This window comes from Hemicordylus capensis, chromosome 2 (assembly GCF_027244095.1).
Source record: "Hemicordylus capensis ecotype Gifberg chromosome 2, rHemCap1.1.pri, whole genome shotgun sequence".
Lineage (NCBI taxonomy): Eukaryota > Metazoa > Chordata > Lepidosauria > Squamata > Cordylidae > Hemicordylus > Hemicordylus capensis.
This window is the reverse complement of record NC_069658.1, coordinates 355,734,981-355,761,954: the sequence shown is the minus strand read 5'-3', so window position 1 is coordinate 355,761,954 and position 26,974 is coordinate 355,734,981. Positions and strand designations below refer to the sequence as shown.

At 46.3% G+C, this 26,974-nt stretch overlaps 1 protein-coding gene across 2 annotated transcripts in view; it reads right to left on the bottom strand.

Moving 5' to 3' along the window:
• Window positions 1-2,290: 2,290 nt before the first annotated feature.
• Window positions 2,291-26,974, bottom strand: part of LOC128346546 (uncharacterized) — a 78,445-nt gene continuing 53,761 nt past the window's right edge. The window contains exons 1-3 of one of the 2 annotated variants that reach the window (XM_053299967.1): window positions 8,001-8,051; window positions 5,873-6,004; window positions 2,291-4,341 (exon numbers count right to left, since the gene is read on the bottom strand). In XM_053299967.1, coding sequence (XP_053155942.1) covers window positions 3,737-4,341; window positions 5,873-5,981 — 714 coding nt within the window. In that variant the 5' untranslated portion in view covers window positions 5,982-6,004; window positions 8,001-8,051 and the 3' untranslated portion in view covers window positions 2,291-3,736. Of the gene's footprint in view, window positions 4,342-5,872; window positions 6,005-8,000; window positions 8,052-26,974 lie in introns of those variants that run through there. The other variant, XM_053299966.1, reaches the window with a different exon arrangement.

The window sequence follows — 26,974 nt, the reverse complement described above, 5'->3', positions numbered from 1 at the left end:
CTGCAATTCCAAATTACATAGAGGGATGCTGTTTGCGGCCACCCCTGTAACAACCTGTTGTCAGTTTATTTCCAGTAAAGGATTTCCCTGCCCTAATTTTGTTCATCCACCACAGGGTAAAAGTTGTTCACAAGAGCCTACATTCAGCAGCACCTTGTGAAAGGGACCAGGAAGCTTTTATTATAACTTTTATGGCCTGCAAGTGTCTAGAAGTGACTTGACAGAAAATGGGAGACACCCACCAGGAGGCTGAAACAAGCCTCCTGGCCCCTGAAACATGCCTCCTTGCGCTTGTGTGGGACATCCTGGAACTTCCAGGGGCCACACGGCCCCCGATCCCCACAGTCCTAGCCAGCTCCATGACAGAGCCGGCAGTCATGTGGACAGCCGATCCGGCCGCCCAGAGCTGCAGCCTGGATCGTCTGCGGGGAGAGTGGGTCAAGCCCACTCTCCCTGCTTACCTCATTTCGGCAAGTCTCACTGATCGTGAGACTCGCCTCTTTGGCTCCTCTTCAGGTTGAGAACAGCTTTCACGAGCATGGTAAATCTTGGCAGGGTTGTAAGAAATGGCCATAAGGAGTCCAACAGTACTTCAAAATTATGATGTTAATAAATGCATACTGCCGTTAATTGCAACCTGAAGCAAGGCAGCCATTTAACAAGCAGGCCTATAGCAAAACCATGGCTGCAGCTGAACTTCTGGCCTAGAATAGAGTGATATAAGCCTGGCCCCAGTAAGCTGTCTAGGATGAAATAGCATAGAAACCGCTTGCCTGTCATGCCATCTTGAACCCAATACAAGTAAATAGAAAAAGCACAGACACAACTCAGTTTTGCTTGCATTGATTATACATGAACAGAAAGTCCTGTGCTGTGAACACTTTTGATTTTGGTTTTGAAAGTGTTACAGAAAACACACCATCAAGATCCTTTGAGGCTGTAATTTTTCCCCTTCCTCTTCATCTTCCTTTGATTTTCTTATCCCCCCCTCCTTTCTTAATGTCCTTTGAACTTTTAAAAAGGCACTTTGAAGACATGTCATAAAACAGTTTTTTAAATTCATGATCTTCCCTTTGATGATCCTGCTATTTCATATGAACTGCAACCTCAACAGGATGTGAAAACCAGAAGAGCTGAAAGCTGATACCAACAGAAAATAAAGACAGAAATAAAACAAACTTGACAATCTTATTTGTCAATAAGAAGCTTGAAGGAATACACAAATACAAAGTCCTTCTTTTTTATCTTTTAGGAAGAGGAATTACAAAGCCTTTTTCTGATTATAAAAGGCTGTTGTATTAAATTCAGACACTTGGCCCTCCTAGCCCAATATTGCCTGTTCCCACCAGCTGGGGGGTCTCTGGGGGTCTCAAGAAGAGGCTTTCCCCAGACTTACTACATAAATTTATTTTAGCTGACGATATTACAGATGATCCTGGGACTCCCATGCTCTTTTACCTGATGGCACATAGTGGTGATCTGATACCTTCCAGCCCACAGGTATGAAAAGGTGCTCCTCCTTCCACTCTGGATTTGAAAATGAAATGGCGCAGGAGAGGAGTTTAGGTTTAGCACATCTTCCCATCACGCCCCTCCCCTCCACTTCCTCTTCTGCTCCATCCCCCTTCTTTTCAAATACAGCAGATAAGGAAGAGGAGCTCTTTGCATTTGCTAGCTGCTACCACATCAGAGCACTACAGCGCACCACTGACCAGAGAGCAGGGGCTTGACATTCTAGGCCACCAGATACCACCAAGCTAGATAGCAGTGGGCAAATGACATGGAGAAGCAGTTGCTGCCATCCCCCAATAATCTGTCACCTGATGCAACCACAACAGTTAGCCTCATAATTAGGCCAACCCTGCAGCAGATGCACACCACTGAGTGCATCTCCAAATTAAATCCAGATAACAAGAATCTGTAGCAAATGAACAGGAGATGGGAGTCAAAACTCTCTTTATTACTTGTCTAGTTCTATTTGGATCCAAATGAATAATTGGTAGTGGGGTTTCCAAACACACTCCACCACTCAAAGTGACATCAAATCTCTGTTTTGTCCCCCAATGGCTGGGGTAAGCAGAAGTTATATACATCTAGCTCCACGTGTGTAAAGTTATTCATCATGCCTATAAAATTATGAGCTAAGTTGAAAAATAATGACAATTATGGAGATTTGTGTCTTAGTTTATGAAGTGCTTGAGCAGACATTGAAGTCACACATGCAAGATATTCTCAGAAATCATGAGGGCTACAAACATTTTCTTAACATTTGGCTTCTGAGGATATTGAAATGCCCTGTGTGGATTTACATTTATAACCTTTTCCATTGTATTATTTATGTCTAGTATTAGCCTAGGATGGTTCAGACAATACATTCACATTGGCCCTCTCCCAATATGATGTAAGCATCACATCCTACCATCCCTCCCAACGTGCCCCACAGACTCATAATCATGTGAAGGGATGGTTCATCTGAACAGCACCTCACATATGAATTAGTATGTGCATCCAGATGAACCACCCACCTACCTAAGCAATGATACATCCGTAGGATACTGCATGAGGAAGTGGGAATGGGACAAACAAGCTCATGTCCCTTATTGCATGTGGGTGGGGCTGGTTTGGACACATCATCCAAACCGACCCCTAATGTTAAGCTTTCAAAGCATATTGCAATGTAAAACAAAAACTGTATCATCTTTCCAATTTTATTGATAAAACCAGCTTGACAAAACCCTAATTAAGAACCATCATTTGAGGCCAACTAACCTTGGCGTTTCTCCATAGCAACATACAAGTTTTTCTTGTTCATAATGAACTGATCTCTGCTTTCTCTTAAGTTGATGTGAAACATTAATGCTTTGCACATTCTAACCCAAGCTTCATAGAGACCCACAGCCCTTTTGCATTGTTTTCCATTGCTGTTGTCTCAGATCCACCCACCTTCCTGCCTATCATCAAGCTACAGCTTTCCGAGGACTACTGTAAGTCTAATTTACATGGAAGACATGTTACAGTGGGGCTTCTTCAATACAGACATTTTAACTTCTCAGTTGCCAAGTACAATAAAAAGGTGTAACAGAAGTAAGAGATAAAATAATCATAAAGATGTAGTGGCAGCAAGCATGCTTGGTGAAAAGGATGCAATAGCCAGGTGGGAAATTATACAATCACGGAACATCTTCCCCAGCAACATCTGTAATAAGAGCATAAGAACAGCCCTGTTGGATCAGGCCCAAGGCCCATCTAGTCCAGCATCCTGTTTCACACAGTGTCCCACCAGATGCTGCTAGAAGCCACAGGCAGGAGTTGAAGGCATGCCCTCTCTCCTGCTGTCACTCCCCCGCAACTGGTACTCAGAGGCATCCTGCCTTTGAGGCTGGAGGTGGCCTGTAACCTTCCGACTAGTAGCCGATGATAGACCTCTCCTCCATGAAGTTATCCAAACCCCTCTTAAAGCCATCCGGGTTGTTGGCTGTCACCACATCTCGTGGCAGAGAATTCCACAAGTCGATTATGTGTTGTGTGAAAAAGTACTTCTGTTTGTTGGTCCTAGACCTCCTGGCAATCAATTTCATGGGATGACCCCTGGTTCTAGTGTTATGTGACAGGGAGAAGAGTTTCTCTGTATCCATTTTCTCCACACCATACATGATTTTATAAACCTCTATCATGTCTCCCCGCAGTCGTCTTTTTTCTAAACTAAATAGCCTGCCACAGCGGACGTTAGCCCAGCTTAACGCCCCACACCCCACAGACCCAAAATCGCTGTTGCCAATCCCAGCCTGATGTCATCCAAAAAGAACCTCATGCCCGAGGTCGACAAGTGGACCCCATCGCCCCGGTAAAGGGCAGGCTGCGAGTAGAGCATATCATCATGCAGAATACAGCCACCTCCCTTGGCCGCCAGGAAGCGCACCATAGCCGCATTGACCCCCCTCCTGGCCCTGTCCACCTTGTTCTGCTTGCACGCACCCTGCCAAACCCTGCGCTGGGTGATATCTGACCAGAGAATGACCGCCCGCGGGCACCAGGACAGAACCACGCACAGGTCCTGTTCGTTCTGCCAGGCCAGGGAGATACCTAACTGACTAACTAAATCATTTCCGCCAAAGTGGAAAAGCAGGATGTCCAGTGCAGGGTTCTGCTCCAGGTACTCCCGCAGCATAGGCAGCAGTTGCACTCTTCGCATGCCCCGTCGCCCGAGCCACTCGATGGTGGCCCATCGCCCTAGGCCCAGCTGCGTTCCCGGATCCGTGCCTTGAGCCCACTTAAGGGCCCAGAATATAAAGGAGTGGCCCAGGACAAGGACCTTGGCCTTCTTGACTGGAGACTTCTCCCCTGTGCGGAAGAGAGAACACAAAATGAGGTGAGCACTAAAACAAAAAAGGGGGGGAGCACAGGGGCGGGGGAGGCGGAGCCCCCCACTGCCTTATCGAATGTATCTGCGGTAGGCAGCGGACCGCCAGCGGCCAAGGTGCTGGATTGCAGCACCCGGATAGCCGAGGTTCGCCGCTGCAGAGGCCGGCCCGATCCTGAAAGAGTGCGATGACAGGTGGCCCGTGGACACCCCGGCCACGTGAAAGGCCCTCGTCATCACCGCCCAAAATTGGTTCTGCAATAGGGGGTTGCCGTCAGCATGCACAAAGAGGCACCCTTCAGCCCCACCCCTGGCCTCCATGTAGGCTCCCAGAGCTTGCACCGGGCACGAGGCGCTCGTCCGCCCTGTGCAAGGTGAGCAGCTGACCCCAGCCACGCTGGTCAGTTTTAGAGAAGCGGAGCCTCAGCAAAACCCTGGCTGGTCCCATAACCAGGTCGTTCTTCTGCATGGCCTGGCGGTAGGGCCCCGGGTCCCCCTGGGAAACAGCTCCCCGACCCGAAAGGCCCCATAGAAAGCCACCAGCGCCGCCGCCCTGAACAAGGCTTCCTCAAAGGGGGAAGAGCATACTGCCCCCAAGCACTGCATGGCCCGTTGCAGAGCGTCGGGTGTAATGGGCCGGTGCCGATCGGGTTGCGCCAGTGCCTCCCTGGCCCAGCCTTCCAGCATGCGCCGGACCCAGAAGTCGCCCGAGTGGTCAGGCAACACCCGGGACGTCGCGTAGAAGGCCAGGGCTGCCATGTGCCCAGCCATGGTGCTTACGGCGAGCCCTTCTCCCCACAGGTGCAGCAAGTACTGCATCAGGTGTTCGGGTGGGGCCGGCCAGGCCTGGCCGACCCCTTCCTGCTGCCTGAACCGTTGAACCGCACTTGCCAGTAAGAGGCCTGGAGGGAGTCATGATTCTGAGCCAAAGCTCGGAGTGCTGCTTTTCCCAAGAGATGCCCGGGTAGTTAGCTGCACGTTCCCTGAACGCCTGGTCATAGGCCTCCCAGGAGTTGCCCGTAAAATCCATGAATGCCCTGTGAATAGTGTCAAAGTACTTAATGAGGGCGGGGCCTTTTACGGGGTACTTCTCAGTCACCACGCCCATGTATATAGTAAAACTGGAAACCCAGTTGTTCCAGTTACACTCGATGGGCTTCCTCTTGGTCTTTTCCTTGTCCCTATCCTGCTCCCCCTCCTTGCCCACGGGCTCGGGCTCCTTGAAGAGCAGCTGGAGAACGTCAATGAACTCACCCTTCCAAATGCGCTCCTTTACGTGGGGAAGCAGGTGGTCGCCCAGGGGGACCGGCCCCCCGTCAAGGCCCCCAACCCCACCACCGGTGGGGACGCCCACCAGGGTGGCCCGTGCCCCGGGCTGCCCTGCCCCCCGCCACACCTGATTGCATGTTGCGTGCGGGGAGGCCGAGTTCATCGGCCCAGGGAACCACCCAAAAGGCCCGCCTGGCGGGCTCCATGGCAAACCCCAAGGCCAGAACCCCTGCGGGGACTCACCACCTTGTCCCTCCTGTTCTTCGGAGGCGTCTCCCGCTGCGGATCCCGCGGCAGTCGTGCTGCCCCCGCTAGGTTCCTCTGGAGTCTTGGCGCCCACCGGGGCCACCATGGCAGCCGTCGTTGCCTCCAAAGCTGCCAAACGATCAGTGAAACCCAGCATCAATTTAGTTCGCTTCGCTGCCATGGTCATTTTGCGTGAGTACGCGGGTGGGGAGGGGGCCCGCTCCCGGGACGTGCCCTCCCCGGATGGACCCCCACTATCCCTCTGACGCACCTCCCGCCCGCCCACTATGGCTTCCAGCCAAGCAATCAGGGCTTTGATAGTCCCCAGCTCCTTGTCCTGCTCATCCTCAGAAGAGGAATCAGGCTGAGGTGGGGGGCCCTTGCACGGTGTCGCATGCCTTTTACCTTTCCCCACCGGCGCCTTCTTGGGACCCATGTTGCGTGGAAGAAGGAGCTGCGTGTGTGTATGCTGCCCAGCCCTAGCACCCCAGAAGGCCAACCAAGGGGGAGGGTGGGGAAAAAGGGGGGGGAGAAGCTGGACCGCAACGCCCCACACCCTAGCCCTGGCCAAACAAAAGGGGGAAAAAAGGGGGGGACTGAAAAGCGCCCGCGAGGCAACTCCCCCCAGCCGACGCGTGCCCCCCAACCTCAGGCCTTATCCCCGGCCTGCTCCCGCCCCCATGCAGGAGCCCTCAAACCTGAGCCGGTTTGTCCGGCTAGCTGCTCCCCGAAGCCAGGGAAGGCCCGAATCCCAACCCCCTCCTCAAATTCTGCCGCCGATGGATGGGGGGTAGTGCTGCGAGCCCCGCAATAGGGAGCCTGGCGCCGGCCACACCAAGCTCTGGCACCAGGCAGGGCCACGCTCGCCCTCCACGCCCGGGGCGTGGGAAATGGGGGGTGGGCTGCCACGGGCGGGCCGTGGGCTCGCCACCAGTCCCCCGGCTCCTGCCAAGGCAGGGCCTCACCCGCCTGCCGTGCCCGAGGGCACCGGAAAGGGCTGCCGCGTGGCTCCCGACCCCGGCCGAGCGGCCTGGCAAGAAGGCGCCCGGCACCGGCCGGGCCTTGCTCCCGCTGCGCCCCGGTGCGATGAGGATGGGCGCGGGCGGGCCAGCTGCATGGCCCAGCAAGATGGCGCCCGGCACCGGCCAAGCCAGGCCTTGCTCGCCACCGCGCTTCAGCACGGCAAAGATGGACGCGGGCGGGATGCGGGCCCGACTCTCTGCTTGCTCCCCTCGTCGGGGGCTCCGCTAGGCCAAGGACACTCACTATTGCAGCCTGACTGGAGCTCCCCTTGGCACGTCTGACCTCTCCAACTGTGAGAGGCAGACTGAGCTCGCGCAGGCGCGCTGCGAACTCGGCACTTCCGGTTTAGACCGGAAGTGCCCGGGAGCCAATAGAAAGCGGCTCCCAGTCCCACGTGCTCCCTGGTAAGGGGGCCGGGACAAACGGGCCGCGCCGCGGACGGGCGGCGAGCGGCCTCCGTCTCCCCGCAGTTGTCTTTTTTTAAACTAAATAGCTCCAGGTGTTGTAGCCTTATATCATAAGGAAAGTGCTCTAGGCCCTTAATCATCTTGGTTGCCCTCTTCTGCACCTTTTCCAGTTCTACAATGTCCTTTTTTAGATGTGGTGACCAGAACTGTACACAGTAATCCAGGTATGGTCACACCATAGTTTTGTAGAAGGGCATTATAATATTAGCAGTTTTATTTTGAATCCCCTTCCTAATTTTATTTGTTTGTTTGTTTATTCTTAAATTTATACCCCTTCTTTCATTAAGAAAATCCCAAGGCAGCTCACAATAAAATTTAAAAATAAGATTATTAAAAAGACACATTAAAATACTGAGCTAAAAAATATAAAAACAAATCTGATTTTAAAAAAAAATTAAATTAAGACTCTAGCATAATATCCCTAGCATGGAATTGGCCTTTTCTACAGCTGCCGCACTTTGAGTCGACACTTTCAACGAGCTGTCCACCACCACCCCAAGATCCCTCTCCTGGTCAGTCACCAACAGCTCAGATCCCATCAGCGTATACTTGAAATTGGGGGGTTTTCATCTCAATATGCATCACTTTACACTTGCTTACATTGAACCGCATTTGCCACTTTATTGCCCACTCACCAGTTTGGAGAGATCCTTTTGGAGCTCCTCACAATCCATTTTGGATTTCACTACCTGAAAGAATTTGGTATCATCTGAAAATTTGGCCACTTCGTTGCTTACCCCTACTTCTAGATCATTTATGAATAAATTAAAAAGCACTGGTCCCAGTACAGATCCCTGGGAGACCCCACTTCTTACTTCCCTCCATTGTGAAAACTCTCCATTTATACCTATCCTCTGTTTCCTGTCTTTCAACTAGTTAGCAATCCACACATGTACTTGTCCCCTTATCCCATGACTCCTAAGTTTCCTCAGGAGTTTTTGATGAGGAACTTTGTCGAAAGCTTTTTGGAAGTCCAGGTATACTATGTCAACTGGATCACCTTGATCCACACAGTTGTTGACACTCTCAAAGAACTCCAGAAGGTTAGTGGGCAAGATTTCCCTTTGCGGAAGCCATGCTGGTTCACTCCCAGCAGGGCCTGTTCTTCTATGTGCATTACAATTTTATCGTTGAGGATGCTTTCCATCAATTTGCCTGGAATGGACGTTAAGCTAACCAGCCTGTAATTTCCCAGATCGCCCCTGGATCCCTTTTTGAAAATCAGTGTTACATTTACTACTTTCCAGTCCTGATTGCAGGGATGAGTTATATATTTTAGTAAGAAGGTCGGCAATTTCACATTTGAGTTCTTTGAAGACTCTTGGATGGATGCCATCCAGCCCTGACGATTTGCTAGTTTTCAGTTTTTCCAAACAGTTTAGAACATCATCTCTTGACACTTCTATCTGACTCAGTTCTTTAGCCTCCATCCCTGAAAAGCCTGGTTCAGGAACAGGTATATGCTCAGTATTCTCTGCCATGAAGACAGACGCAAATAACTCATTTAGCTTCTCTGCAACCTCCATACCCTCCTTAATAATGCCTCTCACTTCCTCATCGTTTAATGGTCCAACCGCCTCCCTGGCAGGTTTCCTGCTTCTGATGTATTTAAAGAGGTTTTTGTTATCCCCCTTGATGCTTTTAGCTAAATGTTCCTCAAACTCTCTTTTCACTTCCCTTATTGTCACCTTGCATTTCTTTTGCCAGAGTTTGTGTTCCTATCTCTTCTCTTCATTTGGACAGACCATCCAGTTTCGGAAGGAAGTCTTCTTCCCTTTTATGGCTTCCTTGATGGTTCCTGTTAGCCATGCTGGCATGCTCCTGGACTTTGTGGTACCTTTCCTCCTTTGGGTATACAATCTAACTGGGCTTCTAGTATTGTGGTTTTGAGTAAACTCCATGCATTCTGGAGCCAAGTGACTCTCCTGAGTTTCCCTTTCAGCTTTCTTTTCACCATACTCCTCATTTTGGAAAAGTTTCCTCTTCTGAAATTCAAAATGTCTGTGTTAGACTTCCTTTGTGATTCTCTCTCCGCATGTATGCTGAATTTGCATGTATGCTGAGCACTTCACATTGTCTCGTTTCCTGGCAACCGAAGAAAAATCTTGAGCACTGATGTGGTTGATTTGTTTCATGAATAACTTGGGTAAAACATACCGGGGTGGTGCCTCTCACTGGCAGGGGCACCAAACCATTCCAATTGTGCTGGCCACATACTAGGTCTATCAAAAGTTAACCATGCTAACCAGGGAGAAGGTAACCCAATTCTTTGTCAAAGCCATTAATGATCGGAGAATTGTCAACCTAAAATCCTTATTTTACAATCTGATCCTTTGCTTGTTTACTCAGAAGTCAGTGAATTGAATTCAACAGAACTTAATCCTAAATTTCCATAGGATTGCTATATAATACAGCCAGATTAACTGATACATGGAAACCTGTACTGACTGAAATAAAAAAGAAGCCTGCTGTAAATTGTAGACTTCCCTATATATGTTACAACACCAAACACCATTCAGCTTGCTACTTTTATAGCCTTCTTCACACATTATGTTCAACACTCATACAGTCTGTATACAGTGTATACAGAAGTCTACTTACCTTCCCCCACAACTCCTGCCACTCCTGGATTCCACCATGCTGTGTGCCCACATGATCAGTGGGGTGACAAGCAGTGCAGTGATCCAGAGCCAGGGGAAGGACACCTGGCTGCCAAAAATCCACAATGCAATTCATGAGCAGTGTGGTGCATTGGGGAACTTCCTGCTGCTGGGTCACTCCTTCCCCCTGGCTCTATGGTCACCCTACCATTACCCTACCAAACTAATGTCAGCAGGTACTTCTGAACTTTAAAACCTGCAAGTTTTCCCCTCTATGAGGTCATGCAGACAATCAAAAGCTATGTTCTACCCAGGTTTGGGAGCTGTGTGTGCTCGCCAATTTTTGGGTTTTGGAAGCAAGATTAGAAGAAAACCTAGTTAGAGATGATTGTGTGGAAGCAAGGTAGGAGGGAAAACTTGGTAGTTTTTCCTCCTACCATGCTTCCACACAATCACTTCTACCCATGTTTTCCTCTAACCTCGCTTCCACACAAGTGAAAATTGGGAGCATACCCTAACCCGGGTAGGACACAGTGAGACTATTCACATTATGGTAGAAAATTGGGCTAGCCTCTGCTAGCCCGATTTTCTACCATTGTGAGAACCACCGGGTTCGGCTGCGAGCCCGGTGGTTCTTAAGTGAGTCACCCGCTTAAGTACCCCTGACCTAAGCCCAGGTGAGCAGAGCGAGAGCTCCACTAACCCAGGCTTTCCGATTGTGAGTTGCCGCGGTGCGGCTCCATGCCGCAGCTACTCACGAGTAGACACCTGGCCAGGGGTCTCTCCAGCATGCCCTGCGTGCTCACGCAGGGAATGCTGGAGCTTCTGGGGGGCACGTGGCCCCCAATCCTCCCAGCCCTTGCCGGCTCCATAACAGAGCCAGCAGATGTCTGGGCGGCCGCATCAGCCACCTGGAGCAGACTGCTGCTTGTGTGTGGGGAGAGCGGGCTAAGCCCGCTCTTCCCGCTAACCCTCTCCAGGCTCTTCTCACTAATCATGAGAAGAGCCTCAGTGAGGCTATTCTCACAATGGGGGGAAACTAGTTTTTCCCCATCATGAGAACCACAGGTATTGTGGGCGAGCCCGGTGGTTCAATGAGAGCTAGACTGCCAAAGTAGCCCTTCCCCAAAATGAGGTTAGCGGAGTCATTTTTTCAATTGACTCACGAGGAGCGTCCCAGCTGGGAAACTACAACTAGCCTCCTGGCACATTGGGAGGCTCCCTAGAATGCCTCACACATGCCCCACACAGGAGGCCCTCAATCCCTGCCACCCCTTCCGGCTCCATGATGACCACCCAGAGCTTGCCTCCCGATCATCTGCAGGGAGCTCGGGCTTGACCCACTCCCTCCACAGAACCCTATTGGGCTCTACACCCTGATCGTATGTAGAGCCTCCGTTTTTGATTGTGGGGGTGATCTGCATCAAGCAATCATTGTGGGCAGAGGAAAGGAAAAGGCTAACCCTTTCTCCCCCTGCATCACAGCCCCAATCCAAAATTGCTCTTCTTCTGCATCTGAATTTAGGAGAAGAAAAATATGGTAGGCAGTCCAGTCACAGATTTGCCAGTACAGTAACATATTGTTTGGCCCTGAAAAGGCAAGATATAAAGAGTTTGATATTCCAACAGCTGAATCCTAAAAGATGCTAATTGATTCAATGAGCACATAATCCAAAATTAATTTCTTGGTGTCTTTCATTCTTCCCTATTGTTGAAACAAGATTCTAATGGCACATATTCAAAATGGCTTTATTCCAGTTATAACTCCTTAACACCCTTTAACTACTCTCTCATCATCACAACCCTATTTGTTTTAATTGACTTGTACAGAAGAACATCTTGGTGGATTGTGCCCAAAGGCGTTTAGAACTGGCAAGAATCTCTCTCCCTCCTCAATGCACATTCATGGACAAAATGAAGAGTACTAAGCATACGTTGTGTTAGCAATCAGATCTACATCACTAAAGGATAGCAATTATTAATGAATTAACACCAAGAAGAATGGTGCAGTCTTGCACATAAAGTATGATTCTCAGACAGGAGGCAGTCCAAGACAGGAGGCAGTTTTGGACACAACGTGCTAGTATTTTCTCTTCTGTAATTGTCCCATTGAGCAACAAGTCTCCCTACCCTGACACACCTCTTTATACAGCATAGCTCCTGATACAGAAGCTAATTCACATTTCCAATAAAAGGCAGTTGTTTATTTAAATAAAATAACACAGTAATTGTCACTGCAGTTGAAAGAACTAAAGTTAGAAACACATTCCTCTGATTACAGCACTTCCTGGCACCTGCCTCTCACAGAGATTTGTTCTGGCGCAGAGGAATGAAAACAAAGCAAAACACAAAACTGACTTGATAAATGAGAGAGATATAAAAGGAGGGGAGCTGATTTGTGACTCTCACCAAAGGTACGATGAAGAGGAGAAGGCAGTTGTTGTTTCAGGTGTCCTCCTGGGAAGCTGTTTTCTTAGAAACAGGAAAGGCCTCATGCTCCTCAGATGCCTTTGGATGTCAACAGAAAATGTCCCAGCATACCATCCCATCCCCATCCTATTGTATTTCTTGAGCTGATGCACTTCAAGGCACAGCAGATCCATAAGGCATGAAAGAGGAGAAAAGCCTCCCATTCCAATCACTGCAAGAATTGGTTCTACTGTCCATGTTTTCCCAGGCAATAAAGAATTGAACTAGTCAAAGTACTGCTAATTGGGCAAAGAGGCACCTTTTACCATGATGATTCTCTTTATTTAGCAGAGGGAGAGTAACTGGCCCTATCCACCCCCAGCACAGTACTTCCAGTGACTGTTGCTGGTGTCTATCTTATGTTTCGTTTTAGAATGTGAGCCCTTTGGGGACAGGGAGCCATCTTATTTATTTATTATTTTTCTGTGTAAACCGCTCTGAGCCATTTTTGGAAGGGCGGTATAGAAATTGAAATAATGATAATAAAAGAAACAGAGGGTTTAATACTGGCTGCACAATAACAGGCACTAAGAACAAATGCAATAAGAGCAAAAATCGAAAAGTCAACAACAAAGAGCAAGTGATGCCTTTGTAAAGAAGCAGATGAAACTGTGGACCACCTAATCAGCTGTTGTAAAAAGATCGCACAGACTGACTACAAACAAAGGAATGACAAGGTAGCAGGGATGATACACTGGAACATCTGCAAAAAATACATGCTATCTGTAGCCAAACATTGGTGGGACCATAAAATAGAAAAAGTTGAAGAAAATGAAGATGTAAAAATATTATGGGACTTCCGACTACAAACAGACAAACATCTGCCACACAATACACCAGATATAACTGTAGTTGAGAAGAAAGAAAAACAAGTTAAAATAATCGACATAGCAATACCAGGGGATAGCAGAATGGAAGAAAAAGAAATAGAAAAAATCACAAAATACAAAGATCTACAAACTGAAACTGAAAGGCTGTGGCAGAAGAAGACCAAAATAATCCCAGTGGTAATCGGCGCCCAGGGTGCAGTTCCAAAAACCCTTGAAGAGCACCTCAACACCATAGGGGCCACAGAAATCACCATCAGCCAATTACAAAAAGCAACTTTACTGGGAACAGCCTATATTCTGCGACGATATCTATAACAACAGCAACAACATTGACAATAAAATTCAGCCATCCCAGGTCCTTGGGAAGGACTCAATGTCTGGAGAAAACAAACCAGACAATTACACCTGTTTGACTGTGTGAATAAATAAATAAATAAATAAATAATAATAATAATAATAATAATAATAATAATAATAATTACCTTTATAGGATATGCTACCTGAGTCTATTCATGCTTACTCAGAGTAAGTCCCACTGTGTTCAATGAGCTTGCACCCAAGTAACAGTGTGTAGGATTTCAATCCGTTAAAATTATGGATATTTGATACACACGTTGTGTGGTCCCAGACAATAAGAGTTATATGATCAATAATAGTTGTAAGAAGATAATGATCTCAGAACAGTGGTGCACTTTTTGTTAACTTCTAGGCTTGACTACTGCAATGCGCTCTACGTGCGGCTGCCTTTGTATCTAGTTCAGAAACTTCAGTTAGTTACAAATGCAGTGGCTAGGTTGGTCTCCGGAGTTTCTCAGAGAGACCATATTATGCCTGTTTTAGAGCAACAGCATTGGCTGCCAATGGGCTTCCAAATGAAATACAAAGTACTGATAATTACCTTCAAAGCCCTAAACAGCTTAGGACCGGGTTACCTGGGAGAGCACCTTCTTCTGCATGATCCCCACCACACATTAAGATCATCAAGGGAGGTCAATCTCCATATACTGCCAACTTCTCTGGCGGTGACTGAGTGGGCCTTTTCTGAGGTGGCTCTTGGGCTGTGGAATGCGCTCCCTAGAGACATTCATGGCTTAAAACCCTTACCAGCCTTTAAAAGAGTCCTTAAGACAGACTTTTTTTAACCAGGCTTTTAATAATCTCTGAATATTTTAAGATTTTAATTGCTATTTATTTTAATTGTGCTAATATTCAAATGTTTTAAATTTTAATTATTGTTTTCTAGTTGGTTTTATTCTGTTTTTATTGTATTTATTTTTGTAAACACATGTGTAAATACATGTAGAGCCTTTGGAGTCAGGTGGTATATAAATTATTAATAACAATAACAATAACATACTGTCAAAGGTCCACAACTTATTTGTACTTTCTTGATAAATTCTGGAGTCCTTGCTCAGTGTCTACACTTTACAGATTAGTTTTTCTTTCCTATCCAGCCAGGTGTGTGTGTGTTTTGGGGGAAAGGGTGGATATAAGCTTATCCTTAGTTAATCCTATAGTGAGACAGGAAAGTTTAAAATTTGCATGTTTCCATATATCAACATATCACATTGTATTGTTTTTTCTGGTGTCCATCTGAGAGCCCCCATCCCAAGTTAACACATTAAGCTGTTTTATATGGAGCCGGATAATCCATCAAGCTCAGGACTGTCTGCACTGACTGGCTGTGGCTCTCCAAGATTTCAGAAGGAGGTCTTTCCCAGTTTTTCCTGGAGACAGAGGTGCACCTAGGTCATTGTGGAACCTGGACCTAAAGGCCTTTGGAGGCCCCCCTGCTGCAAGTTAAGCATCATTTTTGAACACGTAGGACAGACTAAAGAGGATTTGGAGGCCCCCAGGGTGTGTGGAGGCCCTGGACTTCAGCCCCGAAGTCCAGGGGTAAGAGCACCTCTGCCTGGAGATGCCAGGGAGCAGGGATTAAACCTGGAACCTTCCACATGCAAAGCATGTACCATTGAGCTAGAGCCCTAGCGCTTAAAGACGGTGGGGGGGTTGGAATCTTTAGAATGTATACTCAGGAACACTGAAGAACATGTCCAAAACATCCACATTCTTACAGGCTTTCTTCTCATTAACAGGATCTCCATTTCTACATTGGGAAATGCCTATGGATAAGCAATACCTAAGAAACAGAGACAGCAGTATTCTTTTACTGTAGCAGTAAGTGGAGGACATAGAGAAACAGTGTCCTAAGGGACCAATCAAGGAAGTCTGGAATTAATCTCCCAGCAGAAATGGGCCCGATCCACTCAGCTGACCCTTTAGGAGGGCTGTGAAATTTGTCCATACAAGCCTTTAGGCTACAGTTGGAGAGAAGCTGTCATTTGTAAAAAGTTACTATGTGTGTGTGTGTGTGTGTGTGTGTAGATTACTCATGAGTAATTTAGTCTGGATGTCAGGGATTGTTATTGTATTTTGTATAGTTATGTTGTAATTGCTGCTTTTATTCATGTTGGTTTTGAGAATGCCAGTGAAAAAGCAGCTTATAAAATATTTCTAAATAAATATACAGCTTATTTACCAGTTATTACTGTATCCCAAATCTTTATCCAGAAGTAAACCATGAATTTCAATGGGACTTGCTCCCAGGTGTGCATAGAGGGTGCATAGGCCATAGGCCTGCAGCCTCCTGTTTCTCTGCATAGTTTTAATACTCTGCTCATCAGTAAGCTGCTAGCATTTGTATCTGTTGTATGCTCATAAATAGAGTAGGTGCCTTTTAATGCACATTGGTAAAATCAATGTGTTTAAAAATGTGTGTGTTTGTTTGTTTTTAATTGAAAAATTGCAAAGTCAGAATTCTGCAGGTCAGGTGCAAAATGTTGAATTATTGTCTCCTAGCTGGTTTTCCTTTCATTCTACATCTGTAAAGTTTTGGAAATTGAAATTTCCCATTCTACTTCTAAAAGCCAAAAACCCAAGCTGCCCTTGATTTCAGCAACCCTCTGATCATGATGCAAGAATGTCAGTAAAGTCCACATAAACTCTTTGCATTTAGAAAAGCTGCTCTCTCACACACACTGGACTTGGTTCCTTGATGCAGTTTCTGTGAGAAGGGACTTCACCCAAGTAGGACATTCCTGGGCCAGCACTGAGAATCATTTGTGTACTTGTTGTTTCAGGTGTCCAGTATCACAGCCCCCATTCGGAACAGGAAGTGTCCCATGTCACATTATTTTGTCCTCTTGTAGTTTGATATCAAAGGATCTGCTAGCTAGTTCCTGTGATCCGTAGATGGGGGTTTGGTTACTCTCCCATCCCATCCCACACCCGGCTGTTATGACTGTGAATGCGCCTGGCTGCCAAACATGAAACAAGACAAGGCTTTATTTAAGATACTCCCTTCATTTTCTTGAGGAAAAGAACTACAAAACTTTCCATTAAAACTCTGAGCTCAGCTTTGAAGTCTGTCCAGAGAAGGGATGATAAGACTGTAGTACAAGGAACTGAAAACTGAATCAGTAACATTCATGTGCATTGGCAATTTTACTTTCTTCACTTTAGCTGCTTCCTTGTGCACTCCAAAGGGCATGCAATTCCAGATTTTCTTCCACCACACCCATTGCATTTTCATCATGGTCGATTTCTGAATGAGACAAATTCTGTACTTCCTTGGTGTTTGTCTATGCTAAAAAGAAGTCATCTTAATACTAGAAGGATGTTTCATCTCCCAACCTGTCTTACCAATATGAAAAAAGGACGTGAAGAGGGAGTTCCCCCACCATGCACTTCTTCTAATATTTCCTGTAAGAGACGAGATCGAGAAGGAAGCAAGGTTCCCAGCAGGATAAAAGCTCAATTCTGTCCCAATGCTGTCTCCTCCATAGGTTGGAAGAGAAGAATAAGGATGATGCCAAGGTTCCAATTCATTATATAGGTTAGGACTTGAAATGTATGAAGAATTGCCAAAATGTACTAGAGCATGTATCTTATTATTTGATTGACTGACTGACTGATTGATTGATTGATTGATTGATTGATATACCGGCCCTCCAAAAATGACTCAGGGCAGTTTACAACAAGTCTTGGTGTATATGCTTCTCATCCATGTCCTCCATTGAACTTTTGTGCCACAGAACTTCCAAAAGCACTCCAGTTTAAGTTATCTTAGAAGTAGGAGATTACTTCATCAGTCAAATGTTCGGAAGTCCATTAGACTCTCACCAAATACAAAACACTGCTAATGAGCAATGGCAACTGAAAGGCAAACATGAAAAACCTATATAATAGATATTGAATTTTGAAAACCGTGGCCAACATGATGTGCAATGCAACGCCAGCATTCATCAGCAGGCACTAAGTGCCTTGCTGTGTTTTTCCACAGTTACATATATTTGCTGTCAATATGGCCTTAGCCATTCTAGTGCTTCTACAATTCAGCCAGTTGCTTTCAATTTAGAACAACATATAGCATATAGTAGCTATATATTAGTATTAATATTTCTATATAGTAGCTCTATAAAGGCAGCAATCTGTCTTTTTTTCACTGAAAGACTCTGAAGCTGCTCAACCGATCTGCATCTGTTACTCAAGAGGCTATACTGCAATGTTTTAATTTGGCTGACATGCCAGCTATGTCCATTTCTCGAGACAAGCGACCTTAAAACAGTGGTGCATATGCTGGTAACATCCAAGCTTGACTGCTGCAATGCATTCTACGTTGGGCTGCCTTTGTACATAGTTCAGAAATTGCAACCGGTGTAGAATGTGGCAGCCAGGTTGATCTCTGGGGCTACCCCATAGATTATTCCTACTTTAAAAGAACTGCACTTGCAGCCAATTTGTTTCCGGGCAAAATACAAAGTGTTGGTTATTATCTATAAAGCCCTGAATGGCTTGGGCCCAGAGTAGCTAAGATAATGCCTTCTTCTTCATGAACCCCACCACCTAACTAAGATCATTGGGGGAGGTCCAGTTGTGGTGGCTGCCTGCCTCCTAAACCATCACAGGAGGTTGCAAATGACTCAGAGCAGGCAATTTCAGGCTTTTGTGCATGCACGCACATGCGCAGAGGCCCGAAATCACCAGTTCTGTGTCATTTGCAAGTAAGCTGGGCTTGAGGGAGGACCTCTTTTGCCACCATCCTCCAGTGCCCGACCTCATATCCTGTGATGATAGGAGGTGGGCAGAGCCTCCACCACTACACAATGGCATGTTTCAAGGTTAAAAGAAAAGAGTTAAGTTTCCCTCCCCACCAAGCCCCCTAACTCTTGTCCCTAGGGCGGCAAATCTATGGCTGCCTATGGGCAGCCAAAAGATTAATCCACCCCTGTGCCAGGCACCGGCTCACTTAATGGTGACCCAAAACCGGGCATTCTCTAGGGTTGCCCCAAGGCTCAGGAATACACTCCCAAATGAAATCAGAATCTCCCCATTTCTGGTTGTTTTTAAACAACTTTTGAAAACAAAGCCGTTTCATCAGGCTTTTAGTTTATGATGTTTTAAAGTTTTATTAATGGTAATTTTAATGTGCTTCATGTTATTTTTAGGTTTTAGTTGCTGCTTGTTTAAATTTATACTGCCATGAGATTTTTATATAGGATGGTATATAAATAGCAATAGCAGCAATAGCACTTACATTTATATACCGCTCTATAGCCGAAGCTCTCTAAGCGGTTTACAATGATTTAGCATATTGCCCCCCAACATTCTGGGTACTCATTTTACCAACCTCGGAAGGATGGAAGGCTGAGTCAACCTTGAGCCCCTGGTCAGGATCGAACTTGTAACCTTCTGGTTACAGGGCGGCAGTTTTACCACTGCGCCACCAGGGGCTCTTCTAAATGTGCTAAAAAAAAAATATTTTTTTTAATTTAAATGTTGCAATGTTCCCTCTCTTCATTTCAATCAGCTCCTGGCTCACAGACCTGTGACATCACAGAAGCTAAACTGAAGGACAACCGAGGAGCCATAACTCCTGTGCCTATTACAGGCCCCTCCAAGGATGTCTGAGCAGAGCCGCCAGTCACTGCCAAATGAGAATTCAAGCCCACAGACGGGGAACGTGTCAGTTTTACATTAGATATTTTTTCCAACTGAAAACTGAGGATGAATAGGATGAAGCACTGGATTGCTCTCTGTCTCTGCACATTGGATATGCAAACTAAATAGTAAAATGGGTTTACATAAGAATCTTGGAAAGTATGAGACAAGGATGGGGTGGTGGTGTTATGTTTTGTTTTTTTTTAAATCCTAACCCAGGGACTCTTCAGTCATAATTTCCTACACAGTTATAACAATCTCCATCTAGGGAAAAAGGGTGCTCCAAATCATTTGCAGTGCAGGAAGAGAGTTCTTTTATCAACAAACATAATGTCTGGGCAGCTGACACAAGCAGCTGATTCCTGACCAGTGTTGCTCATGCTACACTTCAGGCAGAGAACATCCTTTTCCCTACATGAGGACTGATTAGTCTCTAGGGTGGAAATGGTAAGGATGTGCAAACAGGTTCAACCCCAAACCTGTTCGATATTGAATCGGTTTGGTTTGAACCCCCTCCCATTCGGTCTGGCCCCTGACTGAACACCCCCCAAAGTTTTGGGGGTTCATGAGCTTTAAATTCTTTTTAAAATAATTTTCCCCCTTTACTTCCCTTGGGGGAGTCTCTGGATGCGGCGGCGGAGGGGTTGTCCATGGAGGTTCCCCCACCAGCCTTCGAAATGACCCCCTCACCAGGTTTGGGCTCTCTTCAGCCAGTATTCAGCCTTCACCCACGGCCGGCATAATGGCCGCCAGGCCGCCAGCTAAAGGCTGAAAACTGGCCAAAGAGCACCTGAATGACCCAAGGGGGTCATTTCGAAGGCTGGCAGGGAAACCTCCGCAGACACACACACACATCCGCCACCTCCAGGAACTCCCCCGAGGGGAGTAAAAGTAAATGGCTCAGGGCGGTTGTGAACCGCCCCGAGCCATTTTGGAAGGGTGGTATATAAATCTGATAAATGGATGGATGAATGAATGAATGAATGGTAATATATATTTTAAGAATTTAAAGCTAGTGAACCCCCCCAGACCGAACCGAACCGGGGGGGGGGGTTCAAGGGGGTGCCGGACTGAACTGGCCCGGTTGGCTTTGAGGCCACTCCGGCCTCAAACAGAACCAGGCCAGCTGGTTCCATACACATCCCTAGGCAATGGCAATGCTTGAAGTAGCCCCCACTGGCAAAATATGCCCAAGGATATCAGTACCTTTCTTATTCTGAAGGAGAAGATGAAAGAAGCCTAGAGTCAGCGCCCGGAATGAGCAGTGAACGAGCACAGTGAGAAAGGCTTGAGGGCAGGCTGCAGGGAAAGCAGGTTAAATCTACCTTCCCCGCAGACGATCACTTTGCTGTTGCTGGACACGCTCCCCACACACCCAGATGATTCTCAGCTGGCCCAGGCAGCGGGGAGAGTCAGGGGCCAGGATGCATCATCCCAGCCCCTGGAAATCCCATGATGCACCGCGCAAGTGCACTGTGCATTATGGGGATCCTCCCTCCCCTCCCCAAGCTCTCCACAGTCTGTTCGATGTGGCTGCAAGCAGCTGTGGCTGACAGACAACTGGAAAAATGGGTTTAGGAAAGCACTCACTCTCCTAACCTCGAGTTAGAGAGAGGCTCAGTAAGCGGGTTTGCTGCCATGGTGCTGCCAGTTTCAGGCCCGATCCCGGCAATACACATGCACATGCAAAACCAGGCTGGGCTTCCTTGGCCTGGTTTTTCACATGTGTGTGAATAGGCTCAATAAATAGTACTTTATGGCAGAAACTGGGGGGGGGGGATTAAAAAACCTGAACATAGTTCTTTTCAGTCATGCATTGACATAGTTCATTGTCTTTATTTACAGGGCATTAGTGTTGGGATTTTGCCATTGACATTGTCTCAGTTCTTTGGGTGAGGCATGCTCATCTATGTTTGAATGAGTCTTGTGGGTGGAGTCACGGTTTGTTTGTCTGTTCCTCACTTGATGTCCGGAAATCAAACTGAGAGGTTCTCCCTCTCTTTGCATAAGAATCTGTTAGTCTCTTTATTGTTTTCTTAGCCTATGTTTTAGTTAGTAATAAAGATCACACTCTTGTTTTTCAGTTAAAGTTGCTTCCTGTTCAATTACATATAGAGGATAAATAATTTATTTGCCAAGAAATAATCCAAGAGGTCCCTTTGCATTAAAATGTTTCATCTGCCATTCCTGGCTATGTTGAACTGAATGTACTGGCTAGAGTAGTGTTCAAGTCAGCACTTATAGTGGGTAACAAGTAGTTCTAAGTAGGACAAATGGAGCCTACTTTCTGCTTCTTTTAACATGGTGGCTCTTACCAGGACCTCCTCCCATGCTTTCAGTTTAGTTGCATCCAACTGTCAGCATATGAATTACAAAGTGGCTTCCATTTTGTTTCAAGATAGCAAAAAAAAAAAAAAAAATCTCCATTAGAGTCCGCTAGTACCCCCTCATGTGCGGTTTATTGGTTTATATCCCACTGTCAGCACATGGGTTGCCAAGGGATGTTGTCTGTATTGAGAGGCCATCTTGAAACTACATTGCAGCTCAGAAATAGATAGATAGATAGATAGATAGATAGATAGATAGATAGATAGATAGATAGATAGATAGAAGTCCCCATTGAGGTCCCCTGGTTTCCCTCTCACATGCTGTGAATTTGGACTGTAAATTTAGAAGTTGGACTGTACTGGACTTTAAATGCAGTAGTTGTTAGAGAGGGACACACTGACAAACAAACGGTCACAGTGATCTCATAAACCCGCCCTTTGGAAAGTCAGATAAAAGTGTATTCCAATTCTGTACAGCTGCAAATAGTATCAGATAAATTCCTTGTTTGCAAGGCTGGTAAAAGCTTCCAGAACTGGTCTGCACACTGCTTTCTACTACCATTTCTCACAGTACAGCCCATCTTACTAACAGCTTCCTTCCCTTTGCAGGCTAGTCCAAGACTAGCCCACTGCCCTGAGATCAGCCTTTAGCCCATATATTTTTTTTTCCTAGTGAGAAAAACAGCACTAGCCTGGGTCAAACTCTGACATTTGGCAAGGCTAAATTTATTTGAAACCTCTTAGCCTAGCGTACTGCTGAGCACACAGCATGAACAGAGCAGAAACATATGGTGGACAGGAAAACTAAGCAAGTTGCTCTTTGGAATTTAAAGCCCACTTAAATTCCTGATTTTCCTTTTGCACTTTGTGCAGCTGTTTCATTTAACACCCTGAGAATTAGTCATCTGGCTCCGCTCCCCTCCCCTCCTCCCTGCTCCACCCCGATCATCCACTGCAATGGTAGCCAAGTGCAAGCGAACAGCTCTGGAGTCACTCAAACAGCTGTACAAATGTGGCCATATGGGCTGAGCTGGGATCTGGGTGAGTGTTCAGAAGGCAAGCATGCCACAAAGGACATTAGGTCAAGTTAAGAGTGGCACAAACATCTGGGACTCTGGAGCAAAGAGCTGCGAGTAAAAATACATATATCTGTCAGCTTGAAACAACACGTTGCTGCGCTCCTGTAGCTTTGTGTACAAAACCTTGAGAATAGGGTGTCAGAGTTGCTTCAAGGGTCAGATGGAATCAGTAGCGTTTTAAAGAAACAGGGTTGCTTTTTCACAGGCCGGAGAAGGAAGCTACAGATTAGTTATGCTTAGGGTTGCACTGGAAGTTGTTTACTCAGAAGTCCCACTGAGTTCAGTGGGATTGATTCCTTAGCAAGTGAGTTTAGGTTGCAACCTAAGACTACAATCTTATGTACACTTAGGGTGGAACCACACATTACAGCATGTATCCATGTAATAAAAGCCTCAGAGGGGAGCACAGAGAACAACCGGCAGGGGTGAAGTTTAGCCCGCCCCCTGCGCCTTCTCCACTCCATAATACTGCTTCTTGTAGTGGCTTCTCTCTAGAAAAGCAGTTGTCAGGCTGGGCTGAACATGTAAGCCTCATGCAGAGGTTATAAAACAAAGGCTGTCCTTGAGTGCAGTCGCTGAAAAAAGGCGGAAGTCCCGCCTGGTGCATCAGTCACTCTCCCCTGCCGGGCAGGTCCATCACACTTACTGTCTTCATCTGGAGAGAAAAAAGGCTGTAAGCATGATGGAGGGCACTTCTTTAAGCAGGAGCCTCCTGACAGGCTCTTATTTGGGATAAGTCACACCGAACACAGTGGTACACATTTCCAAACAAACATGTATAGTGTTGGACTGTTAAGCAGCAATCTTAAACACACTTCCTAAGGCGCAACTCTCTATGAATCCCACGGGACCTTTTAATAACACATGCAATGCCACCAGGGGTGTAGCAAGTTTGGAGTGGGCCCAGAGACAAAATTTTAAAATGCCCCCCCCCCACTGAAGCTCAGCTCATGAAGTAAAGAAATCTTAAATGAGGCTGAATAGTGGTAACACAAAGCATAGTAAAGTGTGTGTGTGTGTGTGTGTGTGTGTGTGTGTGTGTGTGTGTGTGTGTACAATGCAAGTCATTTAATGGTACTAGAGAAAGACATACCGTTCTGGTAGCTCCAGAAGGAAGCCTGGGTGGGTGTGCGGTTGGGGGAGTCAGTCACGTGACTTGCCTCTGTGGGGCCCCCCAAGGCAGTGGGCCCCCAGACAACTGTCTCCCCTTGCCCTATTATAGTTACGCCCCTGAATGCCACAGTCGGCTTCAACCTATGCAGACAGCCCAGGATGCAATCAAAACCAGGAACCTCAAGCTAGATGTGTAGATTATGGACACTAGAGCCATTTGTTCTGGCCATCCTCCAAATTGATGACCATTTCAAGACCCAATCCCCTGAAACTGGTCTTTAAACCAATAATTCTCTGGACACCATTCCTGTCTGATTGCTTTGAGAGGTAGCAAAGTCTCTGCTGCAGCAGAAATTTGCCAACACAAGTTGCTAACCACTGCTCCAGAGGATTCACCCAGCTGAAATCCTGCTTCTGCTTTCAATCCCCCTTTGAGCTGAATCACTGGCTTGATGAGCTCTCCAGACTCAAATTCCTGAGCATAATTTGACTTTTGAGCTGAAGCACTGTGTGCTTCTTGAGTGAGACAAGTTGCAGGAAAACCTGTTCTGTACTGCCCTGGACACCAGCTTTAACCACCTGATTCTTCAGATCCCTTCTCTATGTGGCCTTACACAAGATCACTCTTGTGCCTGATTGCCTCAGAAGGCTCAGTCTCCTTCAGCAGAAAACCCAGAGAGATTCCTGAGCATCATCCCCGGATAGAGTTCTTGGAGACCAAGTCCTTCTTACAGCAGGGTTGCCACAGGCTGCTTGACTGCCTGGGAACCTCAGTGCTTCCCTTGCTTGCTATATGGGATCAGACAGAGCCACAATCTGGGATGCTACACTTATCCTTGCCCTCCACTGGCAGAACTTAAAAAAAGAGCTTCCATTTCCCCAGGTTCTCCTTGGTGTTGCACCCAAGACAGCAGACTAAGGAAAGGTAACTGAATTGTGGTCTCTTCCTTCCAATCTGTGCTCTTGGTTCCTCTTTTTTCTCCTCCCCTTTTGTCTGCATTCCAACCCATACCATTAGTCTTCACTCCCCCTTGCAATATAGCCCCAGGGAACTGCCTGTATTCTTTGTGCTGCCAAGGTTGCCAGATACTTCAGTTTGCATCATGCTTCTGTATATAAATAAAACTTGTCTCCAAGACTGTTGCTGCTCTGACATTTGTCAGTGTGTGATGCCTTGTTATGCATACGTGCAAAGTTGGGTTTTAGAACTAATCCTCCCAACTTTAGTCAAAGCAAAGATTCACACGTCGGTAGTGCATACACGTCTGAGCAAGTGTGGTAACACACTTTTGATGGGCCTGGTCTTAAGTACACACACACACACACACACACCCCTGAGCTACACATATGTACGGTGCATAAAGGAAGCAAACATAGAGAGAATGTGCCTAGTACCAAAGACAACAGGAATGTAAACATGACTTGAGTCTCATTATAGGAAGTGCTTTGGCAGAGCGAAACTGTGGCACAAAGACCTACTCTCTCGATTCTTTGAGCTATGGCCTTCGCTCAATATACCATTTACAACTAGACGATACGGTCCAGTTCTTTCCTTAAAAGGTGACTTCCTCAGTTTGGCAAGCAGCAAGCAAGCAATAAAATGACCTTATGTTTGAGGACAGCATCAAATTAAATAAGCAACTAAGGGAGAAGTGAACTCTAACTCTCTCTCTCTCTCTCTCTCTCTCTCTCTCTCTCTCTCTCTCTCTCTCACACACACACACACACACACACACACACCATGCTTTGCAAAGTTCTTTTCCTCCTTCTCTTATGCTTTTTCTGAGAGTAGAGGCAGCTTTTCTCTGTTTGAAATGAAAAACTACTGAAGCAAACCTCAGAGTGTTGCCTTGGCAAGCTACCAAGATGGCAAGTATGTCTTAGAGTCACACATCTCCTTATCCCATAGACTAAGCTAATTTAACAAATCACACAAAACAGGTGAATAAAAAACCAAGGGCTGTTGTCAAGAAGCAGCAGACTAGATACCTTAAAAATTTGCAAACCCCTCCCCCCCCCATTCCAATTTTATGTACAGCTCAGGCAGCAGACTTGCTGAAGGTGCCTTCACCCTGGCTCTTTGCTTTCCGTGAGAAGACTGCTTGTTTACTTGCCTTTCAGCTGTTCCAGCTTAGCTTGAGCAATTCTTTTTTCGGCATTCACAATGCTCCTTGTTCTAATCTACTATCCATAACATTTGGTTCCAGACCATGTGGCCCACTGGCTTCCAAAAGCCTCTCTCTAAAATGGAATAAAATGCTTTTCATTTACACTTCCATTGACAGACAAAGAGTCCAATTTTTGCATCTTACTGAGCTCACACAAGAATTAATTCAGTTGTGGATTATGCTCTGTCGAGAGTCCTGACTTTCTTCAGGTGGTTCACTGAATACTGCCATCAGGTACCAAAAGGCTGACAGAATGTGCTTATCAATAGTGGATCATTCTTTGTAATAAGCGCCCATTATAGAGTATCACAGCATTCAACAGCAGTCTACCATGTGCCCTCTAATTTTTAGCAGTGAGGAGACATGCTGAAGAACAAAGGCCTACCTCACAATGGACCGTTCCATTGTTGGCAGGTGGAAAAAGAGAAAACTGGTAATTATGGTATTAAAATACTATGAGACACCACTGGAATGAACTAAAAACAAACCCCTTCATTATTACAAAATGTTTAGTTGCCCTCTGCAATCTTGTTCACTTCTGAAATGTTGTATTAAACCCATTTCCATAATAGTCATTAGTGGCTATTCGCCATTGATGAACTCAAGCAACACTGGCAGATCAGGTTTCAGATTATAACTTAATTGCTGAGGTTTGGATTCAAACAACCATGTCAATCATGTGATTAGAACTGTAATCTCATCACCCAGCTTTGTGAACCTTTCCACAATGAGAGGTTTTAAAATAAGCGGATGGTCAATTTAATCTTCATGATTGGGACTAGCTTAACTGAAGGACTGCTTGCTTGGTTGTTAAGATCTCCTGGAGAGGCTCTCCACATCCTGACATCATCAGAGATACCTTCTCTGTGACTGCACCCAGGTTAGGAATTCCCTCTCACAGAAGTTGCATCTCTCTCTCCTTCCCGCCCTACTGGCCTTTTGGTATCACCCAAACATCTTCTTTTCCAGTGGGCATTCAGAGCAATGGGGCCATGTTTTAATGTCTTCGGGTCTTTAGCCTTT